Source organism: Passer montanus, unplaced genomic scaffold (assembly GCF_014805655.1).
Source record: "Passer montanus isolate IOZ18808 unplaced genomic scaffold, ASM1480565v1 scaffold4, whole genome shotgun sequence".
NCBI lineage: Eukaryota > Metazoa > Chordata > Aves > Passeriformes > Passeridae > Passer > Passer montanus.
Window position 1 is genome coordinate 7,571,257 of NW_024368818.1, and position 18,973 is coordinate 7,590,229.

The 18,973-nt window shown below is 36.4% G+C and overlaps 1 protein-coding gene across 3 annotated transcripts in view; it reads right to left on the bottom strand.

Annotated features, from left to right (window-relative positions):
• GRIA4 (glutamate ionotropic receptor AMPA type subunit 4) overlaps positions 1-18,973 on the bottom strand; it is a 214,321-nt gene that overhangs the window by 33,821 nt on the left and 161,527 nt on the right. For all 3 annotated transcript variants that reach the window (XM_039718279.1, XM_039718281.1, XM_039718278.1), the window contains exons 11-13: positions 15,580-15,950; positions 13,976-14,174; positions 8,903-9,150 (exon numbers count right to left, since the gene is read on the bottom strand). In XM_039718279.1, coding sequence (XP_039574213.1) covers positions 8,903-9,150; positions 13,976-14,174; positions 15,580-15,950 — 818 coding nt within the window. The remainder of the gene's footprint in view (positions 1-8,902; positions 9,151-13,975; positions 14,175-15,579; positions 15,951-18,973) is intronic.

Sequence of the window (18,973 nt, forward strand, 5' to 3'; positions counted from 1 at the left end):
CTTGGAGTCCATCTAGTACTTACTGTCAATTGGAAGCCGGCGGTTTTGCAACTATCACACAGATTAATTGCAAACTACTTTTCCAGGTGATATTTGTACCTCAAATGTCATTTCCACAGAGAGGTATTGTTACAAGCTGCTGAGATGGCTTTCAGCAGCCTGCTCCCTTGCTTCAGTCTACCTACAATTTACCTGAACAATTATTATCTTAGTGGGATAGGCCTTTAAGTTGTTGGGAACTGTACCATCAACTTCAAAGGGCAGTTCCTGGGACTTGACACCTAAACAGCCAGAGAGTTATAATAAAAAGAAAAGAGAGAAATAATAATGAGCAGCATTGTTAAAATATAAAGGGCTGCATCTTGCCCTCTGCTGAGATGCTTTACAAGGGATTGTGGAAATGGCAGAGAAAAGGGCAGGAGAAAATTATTTCTGAAGTGGCAAGAGGCAGCATTTATTTCTCAGGGGATCTATAGACTGGAAACAACCATAACCTTTTGTATCCCACTGGCATACAGTGGGGATTAATGCTTATCAAAGGTTTGTAAAAGTCCAGAAAATCAGTAGGATGTGGGCACAGCAATGGTATCAGTATTTTTGAGACATTATGGCCTTTGCTGATAGTCTGAGGTAAGTTCATTGGTTATACTTGAATATAAGCTCCTCTTTACCTGTCAGAGAATTCAGCAGTCTGACAAATTTCATTTGGATAGATTTGTTATTGTGAAGCTCATCCTGTTTGTATTCAAACAATTCTGAAACAGACAAGCAAGAAAAGAACTCTGATCTTTTTTGCTGCCTTGATTTCTTTCTGACTGTAGAAAACAAGCCTGTTAATGAACTGGTACTTACTACCTCAGACTGGCCCAATGCTTCTGTAAGAGAGTAAATAAATTTTTAGTAATCATTAACTATCAGAATGAGAAATCTCTTGTATAAAAAGTTTGTAAATATATATATATTAAAAAAGCCTCATTTTGCTTTTAAGCAAATACTAAACTGGAAGACACAGAATCTTTTACACTGATTATATTGCTAATTTAAAAATACCTATTGTCACTGAAATGTTTAGATAAAAAAACCAAAACCAACCTTTCTATGAAATAGTTTTACTGCTGTTTCCATGCTCTGTTCTTTCACTCCTTCTCAGAAACACTTCATTTCACAACTTTTCTCACTAAAATCCTAAGACTTTCCTTGGAGTAAGGAGCAGGATGATACTAGCAGAGAGGCATCAGAACCTGACAGTGTGACCAAGATGAGAGCTAAGCTTCTTGGAAGAGCTTTGCCTTCTATCAGTTGCTTCTACTGTCATTTGTAGTGTAGGAAAACAGAAATGGCAGCAGAACAAATTCCCGTGACTTTTCATTTCTCCTCCAAACCACAGAGAGCTTTGTTCAATTATGAATCATCCCTGAAGTCTGAGAGTGAAAACTTCCTGCTAGTGGCAATGAAGAAACAGGCTCTGTGAGGCAAGGCAGGTCAGAGATGGCTCTTTGAAGTACTTGAAAGATAGAGTGATTTTTTTCTCCCCCAGGTCAGAGAAAATTCAGCAAGTGCAGCATCATGGACATTAATGAGTTGTTTTCTTTCAAAGAGATAAGTATCAGAAATTATCTCAATAGCACTACTCTTCACAGCCATTTGGTGACTTAAATCAGAATTATTACAATTTCCTTCCTCTATAAGTAAAATTTGCAAGAATGGGCAAAAGTCTTTCAAGTAGAAGATTTTGCCTCAATACATTTGCTTGTACATCTTGCAGTGAATCATATTAGTCATCATCAAATTTTCCCTTTTTTTACTGCTCTATTTTTGCACAGGGAAGACCCTTATCTTGACTGAAAATAATGAAATTAATCCAACAGGCATCACTGAGGAACAGAGCAAGCTGGGACTCAAATCTCTGTTCCCAAGGCTTTATATTTACTTTTCAAATAGATACTCTGTTTTTAGACAGAAATAACCCAGATAACCAAAATTAAGTATGCCTCCCAGGCTCAGCTGAAAGAACAACATGCTAACATTCACTGTCAGGTTCTCTTCACTGATCTTCTTTTGACCCCTGACTTTTATATTCCTTCCTAAGCAGTGGCCCATTCTCTGCCTTTTTACCTAGTAAGTGTTATTTTCAGTTGATAGAAAACCCAACAAGCTCTGAAGGATCTGACCTGCTTGAGAAATATCTCAGCTATAAGCTTTGACACTGAATGGCAATGATGTGGTAATTCAAGCCTTGTTATGCCTACTGTGAAGGCAAAAAATATTATGCAAAGTCATACAGTATGATCTACACCATCAGTCAAACAGGATATTGTTTATATATGTATAAAATGCTACAGATCACATTCTAGTTTTCATACAATTTTGTATCACAGAAAGAAATGACCCTAGAAAATTCTGCTAAGATGACTAAAAATCCTGTTCTTTTAAGTATCAACAGACCACCCCACAACTATGGAGGGGTTTTTGCTTTCTCCAGTGCCCTTTGCTTTAAAAGTGTAGAGGTCAAACTCAGTATTTTCACATCACTCATTTTAATGATCAAACCTCAATTATTCTCCAGTTCTTTCTATATCTTCTCTACATTGTGTATAAATAACATCAGTTTTGAGCTCCTATGGTGCTTTGCTGAAACAACTCTGTGAACAACACACTGATTAAGAGCAAGACCAGGCATTCTGGCAGGAGAAGGGAAATGTGAAAAAAATCAAACCTGCTTCCTCTGCATCTGTCCTCACTGTGATGGTTGCTTGTCTGTAGAATGATCTGGGGAGGTCTTTATGTGCCAGTGCTGCCAACCAGAAGACAGCTAACCAGCAAAAGAAATACCCATTCTTCTCTGAAGTGCCAGAACGTGCTCAGAGGCATATGTTACCAGGATGACCCAACCATACATTACCTTTACCTATTTTGGTATCTTCTAGAAACAGGAACATGCCATTGAGTGAAGAATGCAGCCCAGATGCACAGAAACACCAAAATAAAATAGTTACATCAACAATATTGGTTAAAAAATCTATAAAGACCTTTGAAAACTGAACAATATAGAGTACACTGAAGAGTGGTCTAAGGAAATGCTTCCTTTATGATACAACACAGTTTGTACAAGGAAGCTTCACTGATGGGAAAAGTTTATTTTTCTAAAGATTCATGGATTTCTGCCTTGGATTTCAAAACCATTAAAAAACAACAGTGGAAGAAGTCCTCTGTAGTAGACAAAGGTTAACAGTGTAAAAAATTTGTGTGGCCAGCTCAAACATTTTTTCCAGTTCTTCTCTTAGAGGAAGTCTGTGATTATCATACCTATCATTTTGTACACACAAATCCAATCTTACAGAAAGCATAAGAAACCAAAGCATGCAAGAAGTTTGGAGGGAAATGTTTTCACCTGTCCTTACAGTTGACTACTGCGTAATGACTCTTATGGTTTTCCTACAGAGCCTGGTGTGAATTACCAGCTCACTGACCTACAAATCCAGGGTAAAATGAGAACTGGTGTATATCTCAGAATAATATATTACGTTCACAATAAACAGCTTTGGCAGTGAATGATGAGCTGGGAATTCCTTCCACAATAAGCTCCTTATAGTCTGGTCTACAAAAACATTGAGGACAACATTTGATAGAAAATTAAATAGTCCCACTTCAAGAAACTATACTATCATAATGCTATTTTCAGGTCAATGAAAAAACAAAAGGAAGTATCGCTTACCAGAAAAGAAAAGGGGGGGGGTGGGGTGGGATGGATATATTCCATCCTATGTAAGGTCTGCCAAAATTTTGTATGAATGTGCATGAGTTACTGAAATAAGTTTTCTTCCAACACTAGATTTCTAACAAACCATACTAGATACATCTGTGAAAAGCAAAGGTAATATTGCCAGCTGTAGTGCCACATCGAAATGAAGCAATGAAAGAATGACAGTTTTAGAGATTCACCTCAGGAAAACAAGATGAAGTCACTGAGACGAAGATGGTAAATTACAGGACCCATGCATGCAAAGACTCCCCTCATAACGGATCTTTATCTTATTCTCACAGATTCATTTTTCTTCAAGAAAAATGTCCTTCCACCACAGATCTCTCACTTCTAGGATAAATCTCTTTCAGGTACCGCACATTCCATTATATAAAACAGGAGAATCCATACACTGTTGACAGGACATGGTTTGGATGCCTTTTGCACCCCAAGCAATCTGCAGGGAGCTCCTCCCTTGCAGGGGATAGAAAATAAAATCTCTAGCTTCACTTACATTACACTTTTCTCTCTACATGAATTTCTAAAATCGTGGCAAGGTTACATCAACAACACTAGCTTTCCTGATGCACTGCCCACACTGCACACCTTATGTTAAACACTGTAAAGAACAGATAAAGTGTAAAGAGCCAGTTCACATCACCAGACGTCACACTGCAAAAACCAGCAGATATCACCAGGTGGACCTTTTTGCCTTGCTCTCCAGAACATAAAGAATTCTTCCTAAAGTCAAACTGAGTTAATCCTTTACTACATAAAAAGAATAGAGACTAGAGTAATGGAATATAGAATCCCAGGTTCATATATATATATCAACATTACCTGTAATTCCAATAGTAGGAACTTATTAGAACTCTGGATTTCATGAGGTTGGTGAACAAACATCACCAATCTCTAAAACACATTGATGCATCTAGTCAAAGTTTTTCTATTATTTGTCTAAATCTAATCCTGTCATTCTCATCTGTCTGGGTTCAAAGTGTCTCACCAGATACTTATGACCTTGCAGGTTTCACTCATCCATGCTGCATACTTTTGGCTACAGGACAGAACAAATGTCCTTAGTTGAAACAGTAAGAGAAGAAATGATAACAACTCATTTTTTTAGCCCAACCTGTCATTCCCCTTTACATAAAACAGCTTCAAGGTACAAAAAGCTGAAAAAGCTTTTAGTGTACCTTTGAGAAAATATTGCCCTTAACTCCTTTATCATTACCTCTTAGGGTGGAGCATTGTTTCATGTTCTTCATTATTCAAACTTGTTTATGATGCCTACATATCTAAAACAGAAAAGCAGAGGCATGCAAGGCACAGGACTTGAGTAGTACAAGATCTCCAGGTGTTGCCCTCTGATGACACAGTTACTGCAAGTGGCAAGGCGGATGACCCAGGGGTGATCCACAACAGCCAGAAGTCTGGCCACAAGAACATCTTCTAATGACAACACTTTTACAGAGGTAGGTGTCACTAAGCAGACAAGCAGCACTCTCTTAACCACCTTTGAAAGCACCACCTTTGAAGAAAAAAACTCATTAATTCACACTGAGTACCCCACAGAGGATTTGGAAGGATACCTACCGTTGTAGGAGGAGAAACAGTAAGAACAGTTGGGTAGTGCCATGAGAGAAACTCAATCTTTGTTGTGATGAGAGCCTTTGCCCTCAATCCCACATTCCTTCTCAAACACGTCAGTCTTTTACAACATCATATAGAAATGAATATCACTGAAAAGGAGGGAAGGAAGGAGACACACATGATATGTGATGTGGTACTGCCCATTGGGCATAAAAGAAACACACATCAGGTGTTTCCCATTCTCCTCCATTCAGTGATATGCATTAATTGTAATATTGCACCAGCACTGAGAAGAAATCATTCCAATTAGCCAATAGGTACTGGTTGAACACTGCAGGAGTGTAGCATGAAACCCAACAAGGAAGAGTTTTGAATTAAAATCCACTACCCTGCTCATGAGTACAGTCATGAGCAACAGAGAGACCAGTCCTTGGATCTCTCTGACAGGTGGATTTAATCTGCATGAACCAAGTGATGGGTATGTGCTCTGTAATGAACATGAGCCCGGTGATGTGATGGCAGGAAACCATCCCTAATCCTATGCTACAGCAAGAACCACTTTCTGTCAGTTAGATGTGTGAAAATATATGGTCTGATTCTCCATAGACTCACATCACAGTCAGATGCTACTATATTTTCAGGGAAAAAACTCCTGATTTATATCATTGTAAGTAGGAGGATTAAGACTAAAATGCTTCTAACTAAATAGGTGTTCAAACAGTTCAGTGATTAATTTGATATTAATAATTCATTTGGAAAAATTTTTTCTCTAGTCCTGAACAAACCAAAGATAGCATTTGAATGTTTAAATTTTATGTGCTACTTGCAATTATTTGTGAACTACATCAAGTAATTTGTGGTCTACATAAAACTCAAACAGGAAATTAGGATTATTAAATAAAACAGAACTTAAAATTCCCGTAGCAAATTATGTCTTTTGACTAATTTATGTAATGAGCTCAGCTAGCCTGCCCTTCATGGATTTCAAGCTGCATGTTCAATATTTGCAATTATCTGTGCAGACAGCAGTTACATAAGTCATCTGATCAGTGACAGAAACACTACCATGTGGGATGCAGTCAAAATAGCAAAAGCAGCATATTCTAAATCTTAAAAAATTCAGAAAATACTGAAACATGCAGATAAAATTTACAGCTGACTCTTTTCTGTTCAAAAACACAGAGGAAGGAAGCTTTTCCCCTCTTCTGTAAGTGCTACTGTCCATAGATATACATGAAAGAGGTGGTACAAATGTGAGGTATTGCTTGTTCTTTATTTTTATCCAGAACATTAAGTGTGTTGCTTAATGTTTTTAGTAGGTAAGCAGCACTGATGGTTTGTCACTGGGGCTGGAGAGGGAATGGGGTGCAGCAGGAGAACAAGCAGCTTAGCACATGTGAAAGAAAGGCTCAGGAAAGGCATGGACATGGACAGCCAGTCGAGACAGCTTGAAAGAAGATTTGGTCCAATTTTCAAGCCCAGTAGGATTTCCCCTATTCTGCTTTTTGAAACATGTTTGAAGGTAGGATGTGAAAAATGACATGGTTTTGATCATATCACCCTAATTGTAGCTGCTGACCCCCAGTTAAATGAAATTATGGCCTCACTGAACTGTCTGGGAGCTTGGTCTTTAGCTGGGATGGAACCAGGACTTCACACTGGATCCTTACAATTGTGGCTGTGCTTTCCCTCTCTGCCCTTATTAGTCTTACTAGGCCCCCTTACTTCTAACTGCTTTATGTCTCATCCCTATTACTCCCAGGTATTTTTTGTCTAGCCAGCTGAACAAACCTGAAATTAGCCCAAATTTGATAAAAATCAACTTCCACAGGCTATCAGTGCTCATTATAACAGGATGTCCCTTGTTGGTATTGAATACTCTGCAGAAGAAAGGGAAAGGGACTAAAGAACACTAAAGAACTAAAGCAAAGAGCCCACTGCTAGGACATATATGACAGCAGCCAAAGTACTCCTAAAATGTATGCCCTAGCTTTGACTCAGTAAAGCGTGACTGTCAGCAATGGGCATTTCCTTACTACCCTAAACTGCAGTGCTGCCCACCACTCTTTGGTTGTCTGAAACCTGAAAAGGAGATGTCCATTTATTGGAAATATAAAATAAAAACTAAGTGTTTTGAAAATATATCCAGATAATAGAGCAGTCTCTCTTATTAGCACTGTCTTCTACCTTTATCTACTCTATGAGTTCTGGACATGTTTTTCTATAGAATTAACATTTTTAGTGTCATTTTCCCTCTCTCACCTCCTTAATGTTCTCTTACTACTTTGTTCAGCAGTGAAGGTGGCAGTTTTTAAATCTGAGAGGTACTGAATGTTAAGGACCAAAAATTCATATTCACTGAAATAACTGGCCTGATTTCCCCCGCACGTACAAATCTTTTGATGTGATGGAAATTATTCTAACGATATCCCTTTCACCATCCCTGTAATACAGTTACAGCTACTGATGTTTGTGGCATTGTGTGCAGGTTAAACTGATGAGTTATGAGTGAGTCTAATTATCTGCATAGTGGTAATGATGTCTCCTCTGCACTCACAGATGTAGACAAATAGGTCCTTAGTTACTTCATCCACAGACATATGGCTCCACCTGCTCTTGCAACTCTTCCCTTACAACTACTTCCTCCCTTTTTTTTTCACATTGTAATCCCTTATCAGGAGCAAAAATGTGAGAAATGGGATGTTGAGCACTCTGTGGATCTTTCCCCTTCCCCCACCCATGTGCACCTTATCACTGTCAGACTCCCTTCAACTGCTAGTTGCTCTTTTGTTTGAAGAAAATTGGCAAATCTATACTGGAAAATGCAAGTTTTGTTTGCGTTAAACATTAAAGAACAAAATGGTAAATACTGCCAATTTTAACACACAACTGACTTTTGTTCCCTGACAATTTAAATGAAATGCAAATGATGTTCTGCCTGTGAAACAAAAACTATCCTACTTTACTGAATGCATCTGATACCATGAAAAAGAAAATACTGGTGAGTTTGAAGGCAGTACTGAAATGCATAATGCTAGAAACACAAACATTTTTTCTAAATAAGAAGGTGCTTTAGTAAAAAAGTACTTTAATGAAGGACTAATTGCCTCCAAGTGGCGACATTTGAAAAAACATGTTACAAGCAGCTTCTTACTCAGAAATTAGTAGTCAAGATCAATAAACAAAACATAAAATGTAGGCATATTATTGATGCAGATACTGATGTAGATAATGTAAGCATAATACTGCTGTAAAGGGTTGAATTCTGTGGAAAAAAAGCTGATGAAATAGAATAACTGGTGTTAATTCTATTGAGGCTGACTTCAAGTAGCTAGTGTTCAACCAGTTTGGTTTTTATATGGCCTTGAAAGATATGCCAACTATAGCTGCTCAATCCATATTGCAATTAGAAATGGTTACCTTTGTTGATCAAAAAAAAATGAAATGGAAGAAAATAAAAATAACATACCATGTTCACACACAAAACAAAAAGAGCTATATCAGGGACATCAGGGAAGGTGGAATACTATAACAACACATTATATATTGTTATACTATTCCACCCACCTTAATGGAGAACCCTTCGGTGTGGCTACGCCATAGCCTTTGGAATCCAGATTTCCTCCCACTTTCATGGTGTCACATGGCTTTCGTTGCTCAATGTATTCATTCATGGTGGACTCCAGCAGGAAGGCAAACTTGCCCTTGGATTTGCGGACACGAGCTACTCCCTCTGCAGTAGTCCTAGTGAACACTGATGGCTCAGCTGATTTCATGTAGGTCCACATCTTTTCATACACTGCTATTTTTGATCTCTGGAGAAAATCAAAAACAAGTTAGAACAAAAGAATGTTGCAACGTTTCAGAATGGCACTGCTCAAATAAAATCAATCATACTTAATTTTTCAGACATTTGAGGTTGGGAAAATCTTGGAGAAGGGTTTTATCTGAATTCCATTATTTTAAAAGAGATAAGAAAGAAAATTATCAATACTATAGTAGCAGATACTATTTTTGAGTCTGGCTACCCTCTAGCAGTCAAAAAAGAAACCTGCAAAGCTGAATTTACTGTTAAATAGAGGAAGTTCACACAGTCAATGTGTTTTAGGGAATGATATATGAAATAGATATCCACAATAAGCCTGTACTCTTAAGAGAAACAGTTAAATAATCTCCCCATAAATACTCAGCTGAATCTTAAAGCATTTCTCTAACACACGCTTCTTCTACCATCAAAACCACAATAGCTTAAGTAAGATTTCTGCTTTCATGATTTAGAGTCCAGAACTGACCTGATTTATAATCAGAAATGCTATACAATATTTGAAGACATGCTTCACAGTAAAAGATGGAAACAGCAAGTTGGAGCAAATATTAAAGGAAGTAAAATGCCATAAGCATCTTTCTTAAAGAATTAGGTATGATTTTAGAACTGCAGTATCAGTGGATTTATTTTAAAGACTCTGACCCTGCCAATAACTGAGTAAGAAATGTACTTTCTCAAAGAATGCACAAGAATTCATGGCTTAGATCTCATTAGTTGGAAATTTTCCTGTCTGAGAATGCATGGAGTAACTACAGGTAAATACTTAAGCAAAAATAAAACTTCTTCACTAAAAATGAAAGCAAAGAAAAATGTTCACTAAAAGAAAGGAAGGACATGCTGTCAGGCTGAGAAGTTTCCCATGCTCATTAGATTCACTCAACAACTCCTTTGCTTCCTCCAGCAATAGGAATACATACATGCAAACCAGCAGTGTGTCAGCTGAACACTACACAGTGTTTTTGTAATAACAGATGGCACTTGTCTTCCCCTATGTATGCTGCAAAAAGGACTTTTTAACCTAATGCTCAAGTCAGCTTTTATTTCAATCAAGAGGAGTTTCTAAGCAAGATTTGGTCTATGATCCTGTTCCTACACTGTGCTGAGCACTCTAGGAAAATATTCATTATTCTAAAGCCCCAAAACAAAGGGCATTAGATTATTGAAACAAATACAAAATCCTATAATCTTAGTATTATATAAATTAAAAATGGCTTTAAGAAGCCTGGAACTGAGCCTTTTTTATATGTGCGAGTAATTTCCCTGAAGCACTTCTTTTCACCAATTACTGAATGAATGTACTATTACTTAGAAAATAATTTGTTAGGGACCTAAGTCTATCCTGAAACTAAGTGGCATTTAACTAAAACTGTTCACTAAAAATGCCATATAGCAGAACATCATAAATTATGCTTTCCTTTTTTAGTTAGTCTGTATGCATAATTTTATCTTTCTGTCAAATATAATAACATTTGAATCAGCAACAGCTGTGTATGTCCATAATCACATCCTGACTTGTCACCCTTTCTTTCCACTGTAGTCACAGCTATTTTACATTTACATAATAGTGGCTGGAAGCAGAGCATAAACTAAACCACCAATGCATTATTTTTCCTTCACACTGATGTAATTACATGGATTTAAATTTACAGAAAGAAAAAAATAGAAGAGAATAGTAATAAATCAATAATAATTTTAAGAGTATTTTCTTGCCTTTGTCTGCCTTCATTTCCAAACATTTCTCTCATCTTAACATCCATTACACCTATTTCTTTATAAATATAATAGGTCACTTTCATTTATAACCTTATGCAGCACATAAAACAGCTTGATTAGTAACAGGAAACTCTGCCCTACATCAGTTGAAAAAGGTTGCATTTAGATTTTTTTTTCTTTTAGAATATAGTCACTTTTGCCTATGAAAATAGAAAAATATGGAAAGTCTAGCAAGGTATCTGCTCTCTAACATTTTCTTCTCCCAAACTTTCATTTGTTTTCATTCAATTTCTACCTGTCAAGTCAGAGTGAAAATTGAAGAGTGAGCTAACAAGTATTTTTTATTATCATATGAGAAAACATTGCAGCTTTCCCTGCAGTCAGCCAAGCTGGAATAATTTTCATTTGGGGCTTTTCTGAGTAGAACTGCTAAAACTAACTACTTTCCCTCTTGAGCAGTCTGCCTGGAAAATACAACTCTCACTGCATGTAAACCAGAAAACAGGAGTATATAACAGCTAACAGTGTCAAAGTTCCTCTTTTTCTGTGTGTTGGCTTTAAAATGATTTTCCCTTTTTTGCTTTCAACCCAGATTTAAAACAGGCTGAAGAGGTGTTCAGAGTTTCTGACATTTTGATCAGAAATGACAAACTGATGAGAAAATGTCCTGAAGGCTCATCTTCAGCCAGATAATCACCACTGACAGAAAGGTTACACTTGATTCTAATACCAAAAAGTGAATTGCTTCCAAACCAAAAAAATGTTCAACTTGGCACACAAATCTTCTTGTATCATTGTTTCAGGCTAGATCTTAATTTATGTATTATGAAAACAGCTTTTGTGTAAATATTGTCTGTCAATATTTTATCTTTCTCCCTGTTTTGTGAAAAATATTTTTAGAAAAAGCACAAAAAGTATCATTAAGAATCACTATATTGTGAGAGAGATTAGAAATCATTTGAAAGCAGGGCCTCAACTGCACCATTTTAAAGAAAGTGATCCACACAATTTAAATCTCCATTACGCTTCACATTTTGCATATGCAATAGTATTTAGTATTTGTAGTTAAAGTTTCCCTCTGTATTTTGAAAAAAAAGAAAAATTAAAAAGAGCAATATTGATTTTCTTCTTTTTTCTCTTAACCCTTTAAGACTGAAGTGAAAGAAGGGCTGTCGCCTTAGACATTTTTACTCCATTGTAGTAAGTGAGAACTTGCATAAAATATTGAAAGAGTTTCTGTGTTTACAGGATGATTTAAAAGAACCATGAAATTTTTGTGACCAATATTGTTTCTACATCAAAATATCTGATCTCATTACTTCAATATGATGGCTTGTACAAGTATGTTGAAACTCTTAAGAAAACAATTCCAGTCCTTTGTTCTCTATTATTTCTTTGGGAATTAATTTTTGCATACCATCGCCTAACAAATTTGCAAGCACTAGATACTCTTGAAAATGCAACAAGTTAATAAATGCAAAGTTATATAAATATCCCTGACCATCAGTATCATGTTTTTAAGTATCATGCTTCATTCTAGTAGAAAGAACTATTTGTAGCCATATATTGTGGTTACCAACGCAACTTAGGATGGACTGAAACTTGAGTTCCAAGAATAAAATATCTAACTTTCCACAAAAAGAACTAAAAATGTGTTTATGGGTGAAACATAGGTGAATATAAATAAACCATAGGAGGGACTGTATTCATTAAAAAAATAGTAAGACAGGTGTAGGTAGAAACCTTTTAGTGAACAGTCCTCATTAAAAATTAGGTACCAAGCACTCTAGCCATTTCAGCTGGATCCTTCTAGAGTTCGAGTAAAGAGACAGATATTTAAATGTGTGCTTTATTTCATCATAACACACATCTCACACAGGATGCACAGGAGTCTCCTGTGTCTACAGAAGAAATTTAGAAAACTGGGTTAAACTGAACTCCTTCATCAGTTTCATGACGTGAAGGTCCAATCACTATGTTTTTTAAGTGAAATCTATATCTTATAAATCATCTTTCTGGAGATAATAGAACAGATTTGCAAGCTATTCTATGGGGCTATTTGTTGCAATAAAAAGGTTATTCCACTGGAGACACAGTCTTTGAATGGATATTGTCTATAGTTTCCAAATGGCACTGAAAATTTTGTTAATGGTTTCCTAAGTTCAGTTTGGCCAAATTGAAAACAGTGAAGGTGTGTGTGAGTACCTAACACAGAAATTCTTTCAATTAGGCAATTAGAAGAAAATTCCATCTTCCTGACTTCTAAAAATCCCTTAATATCCACATTTCAGCTAAATAATGACCTAATTAGCTGTGCAATTTTCAAGAAAGAGTTACTGGCTCACAGCATTTATTCAGAGCTGTGTTTAAACACTAAACTCACTTCGGTCAGCTGAGCTTAACTTTCATCTGCTGGAGTCATGAAATAAAGCAGGAAGGACTGTTTATTATGTACTGCCTGTAATGTCCAAGCTCCCTGCTTTCCAGCTGGCAAATGATGAGGATTACATACCAACCACACTAATGCAGGAAAGCAAATGACAATGAAGTAATCAATAGAGACAGCACAGGCATATGAATGGCTGTTTAGGCTATTTCCTAATGCTCCAACCACATACCCTCGAGTCAAATTTTCTCTTTATTATCCATCTGAAAGTCAGCAAATTAAAAAATGCATTTCCTGCCCACCACCCAAGACCCTAAAGCAAAATGCACACAGCCAAATCCATAAGCAGAAACAAAACCTGCAAGACTCCACTTTACCATCATAGGCTTTCAATGCTGCACATCACTTCAGTACTGTAGCTTCGCATGAATCAATAGTACAATGCTGCTTTAATTAGCACTTGCTTCAGTATCCCCCCGGGCATCTCTTTTGCATCTCTTTTTTTTTTTTTTGACAGGATCAATAAGCTTTCCACAGATTAAAAAAACTGAAAACTCCAACAAATGGTCTTGTGGGGGTAAAAATGTAGCTAAAATATTTCAGGAATTACAAAACCATACTGCATATATTTGCAAATTCACGTTATTTCACATTTCCAAGCATCTTATAAGAGTGGTTGGGAGGGATAGCTGCTCGAATGGATGTGCCAACTTACTCTGAAGAACTCTTTGGTTGACCCTGAGTCCAGTGTCCCGTAAGCAATTTCGGTTTGTTTGGCAAGGTCTTCTGCACTCTCTATGGGGGAGACCATTCGCTCAACAGTCAAGAAAGCAGCGAGGTTAGCAGTGTAGGATGAAATAATGATGAGCGTGAAGAACCACCAGACACCTCCGACAATGCGACCTGAGAGGGATCTAAACACGAATAAGATAATGCACATTTTCCTGTCTCTTGAGCCACGAAAAGTGAGAGACAGAGAGAGAGAGTGAAGGCACCATTATTGCTGAACATTTGTCATTAAGCAACAATCAATGGGAGGAAGACAATTTGCATTTTAAATATTAACAGATGCTTCTACTCTAGCAACTTAATGTCTACAGTGTATTCCACTGTACCAATGTGTATCACACATACAGAAGCTTAAATCCTCTTGGACCGTAATCTCTGTATTCCTATTATTTCAGGACATGCCTAAAAATAGGAAAAAAGTGTCAAAAAATACTGGGTAGGTAATCTTTTTTTGGAGACAAAAGTAAAGCATGGAAGCTGAAAATCAGTAGCTTTCTCGGTTTCCTCTTAAAAAAAATGCAAAAGGCTTTGCATATGGATTATGTTGGCTTTAGGATTAAGATGCTCTTGTCACCCAAACTTCTCAAAAATTCCACAAGCTATTGCAATAATTCATTGAACATTCATATTTTTCTTCTTTAAGAAGCAAGAATTTTGTGATAGAAGAGACATTTCTGTTAAGTAAAAAACTGTATTTTTCTTTTCAATACCTGCAATTTGATGAGAAGGTTGTTGAGGAGCAAGGCACATTCACTCTTAATCAGTATCAGTTTTATTGCTAACTTCAATAATAGAAGCATTAGACCAATGCTGAACACTCAAAATTTCACTGCAAATGGCTAAAATGAACCTTTAAGTTTGAAAGTTTGGGTCATAATATTTAATTAAAAAGTTTTAGTTACTGCCTGTTAAAGTTCCAGAACTTTGTAAAATGTTGAGAAATTCAGGACTGCGTGTATTAGACTAATAATTTACTAGATGATCATATATTATAGGACTAATCATGTACTATAGGACCAAACGTAGTAGATCTGAGGCATTGCTCTGTTGCTCTAGGAGCAACACACTGTGGCTTCTCAGAAACAGTCAAATATTGTCTCTCATGGACAGCGATATTTGTGAAGCAGCACTGTAGAACTTGAAACAGAAGTGGGACATTCCTTGATGCAAGGCAGATATTCAGCACAACTGTGTGCATTTCTTGGCCGTAACACAATGGAACTAATCTAGCAACAACACAGTACTTCAGAAGTCAACACAGTGGAATTTCCCCTGTGTAAACCTGCTGTTTCTGACAGCTGTTTGGGGTTTATGCACATTGACACTGGTGAAATAATAGTAATGACTGAAATTTAAAGTAGATTATCTGTTGCTCTTGTCATGGCTATTAAAAAAGAAACAGAGAAAAAAAAAAGAAAAATAAAAGGTTGAAGAATGAACTTCAAAACACTGCCAGGAAAATTAACGAAAGAAGGTTTTATGCTTCAGTGTTGAAGACAAAATGCAAATGTAAAAAGATTTGACACAAACCTTGGGGAAATATCACATCCTTGTTGCATAAAGGCACCCAGGGAAAACCAGAGGCTGTTGAATATGCCAAACTCATTGGGAGGCTGGTCACTGGGTCCTTCTTTCCCATCCTCTGGTTCTTCTGTGTGCCACTCATATGGACTAAACCTGCTAACTAGGAACAGGACCACACTGACACCAATGTAGGCAAAGACTATGCACATCCAGATCTCATACGCCAACGGGTCCAAGAAGGAAAACACTCCTGGTTTAGATTTCTGGGGCTTTTTGATCATAATGGATATCCCCAAACTCATAAAAGGCTTAGAAAAATCAATGACCTCTTCTCGTACCAAAGTGATGGTCAGAGGCGCAACAGCAATCTCTGCTTTCTATAAAGAAAAAAGAAATATAGATGTATAGATTAATTGATGTGTGCTTTTACACTTGGTAAGCAGCTAATTCCAAAGGTATGTTATTAACATCAGGACACTGTGGCTTAAATGCTCTTTGTAGCATTTTTCTCTTTCTTTCTATCACAGTCTGCATTTACTCAATATGCTTTCAGTAAAACATACACATTACAGGTTTTTTTTTACAGAATTATACAAATACTTAATTTTTCTGCTAAGGAGAAGACTCTTAAATCTTATAGAGGTGAGCAGCAGTATAGGAAGACAATTTTAGGCATTAATTTAGATTTAAATAAAGGAATTCAAGAAAGAATGGAAAATGAGAATTACCCTATTGTCACTGACTGTATAGAGACTTTTTAATTGTTATATTTTGATAAGCCATAATAATATTTTGAGGTAAAGCAGTTCATAGACTCAAGAAAGCTCCAAATGGTATGAGGCTGCAAATGTGATTAACTGTTGCTGTGATTCCACCAAACTGTTGTCCAAATGGCATGAGGCTGCAAATGTGATTAACTGTTGCTGTGATTCCACCAAACTGCATTGAGCTGTCTCAAGGGACGTATAGACTATATAAGACTGAATTAGGTTTTAAACAGCAAAAAATGGCAAGTATATAGGAAATAGGTGTGCAAAATAATGTGATAAAAGGATAAAATGTGTGCTGAATCCATTCCCACTAGTGTCAGGAACATTTTTAAAATGTATTTCTAACATGTTTTTTGGATGACAATGTCAATCTTGAATGAATCATTATTGATGGAGGTGATTATGGCTGCTAACAATGATGTCTGTATGCACCATAGAATATTGGAGCTAAGCTAATGGATCACTTTTCTCCTTAGGGATGCTACACTACATTAAGGTTTGTTCCTTGCCTAGCCTTGTCTTTTACACTAAAGCTGTCATTACAGCAATGCTTCAGGTGGGAATTGTGTGGGTCAAAGGATGCGCCTCTGAGAGGGGAACAGATGCAAGAGTGCAAGAGCTGCTGAAACCTGTGTCCTGCTCATCATCATGGTGCTGTGTCCAGGTACAGCCACAGAGCACAGCCCATGCTCTGTGACTTCTACACAGCTTATGGGTGCAGGAGAGTAACTGTATTTGTGAACACTTTGTTTTTTGAATGAGGTTAAACATGCTGAAAGATAAGGATGTGCTCAAATAGTTTAATCCAGTGTTATGTAAATAGCTCATGTGCCAAAGAAAATATTGAAAAGGAGCTTTTTTGTCATCTTACAACTTGGAAACAGGTAAATGCATTTAAAATAATTTGTGGTTTTTATTTTACATGCTAATTCATCTGGAGCCATATATGTTTTATGGAATTTAATTTTCAACAAACATTGAGTAGTTAAAAATTGCACCTATTTTGGCAGCTTTAAAATTGTAAATAATTCAAAAGAACTGACTCATTCAATGGCCCAAAAATGCACATTTGTATTAACATGACTGTATATTAATAATCAGATTATATCTGTCATTCTGAAATAGTTGTGATGCAAACACTTACCAAAATTTTATATAAAGATATAACATTTTAAGCAATGTATCTGAAAGAATAATTTTGCAAAGGTATCAGAAATTACTTCTGGTGCTAATTGTCTCAGGTAAACATTATGATAACACTGCTAATTCTCTGAATTTTAATTTACATTTTGTTATACAAGGCATTTTTTAAAAATTTGGCTTCTTAATCCCTTATGATTACCTAAATTAGGCTGAAATAGATGTTTTATGAAAACAGCTATTCTATGAGAAGGGTAACATGTTTAAAATATATTTTAACTAGCCTGAAAATTATAAAGTAAACTTAGTTTCAGTAGTCTAAAGACTGTAAGACTGTTTGAGCTATTGGCTTTTCTGCATATTTTTTTTCATCTCACTCATAAGTAGCTTTTCTCCAGAAGAATTGTTTCCTTCTTTAGAGGAAGGAAACCATTCCTTCTTTTGTATTTCTAAATTTTGATTATTAAGAATGCATAATGTGGAGTCCTTTAGTTAAGCAAAAGACTCATGGCAACTGTGATCTCTTCCTGCCAATCCTCTCTGTGTCTGTCACATAGTGGTATCTTCATTAATGCAGTGTAGATGACAGACCTGGTCACTGGTCTTCAAAGGTGCTGGCTAACAGGGGTTTTTTTTGTGTCTGCAGGTTTCTACTGGGGTTAAAACACAGATTCCTGGTGTTTGTTAGTTTTCACAGTGTGAGCTGGAAAAGTGACATCGCCATGTTAGTGTGAATTGAGGAGATTTTGAATACCTACTTAGCACATTGCATATTATATATGAAATGCTGGAGAGGATTTATCTTACCAAATTTAAATGCTCAAATAGGGTATGCAGAACTTGAACAACATCAGAACTGCTGCCTACAGTACTTGAAGGCGTTAAAGAGGAGAAATAGGAACTTAACCCATTTTTTACAATTGTGATCTAGTATCAGATAATTCAAAATTTAGATAAATTAATTTTATGCCAAGAAATCTAAAAGGAAAATATATAGCTAGGTCATAATTAAATGCCAAAAAATTGGAGAAACTACAGCCCCCCAGACTGATCATATTATTATTTTTGCAAGACTATTGTGTGCCATGTAAAGCCTACATAAACTCTTCATTGCAAAAGCTAAATAATGAAAATAGCTGTGCATGATAATTACCAGCATTTGTGCTTTGCCCAGTTAATGTACACCATATAATTATGGATTTAAATGATTAACAATGTAACTATGGTGCAAAAACAATTAATGATTTTGTTGCCATTGAAATCTGTTTTGACAAAGACTAATGATACTTCACAGTTAAATCAACTGTGTCTGTAACAGCATTTCAATCAAGGCTCCACCATTACCAAGTACAGATGCATTCTGGATCATTCCAATATTATAGAAGGAGACAAGATTGATCCTGATGGAGGGAGACATTTTCTTCTCCAGAGTATATAATCATTATAACATTGTGAATAAAATTTATGCTTGGTACAAGTATTTTGGAGGT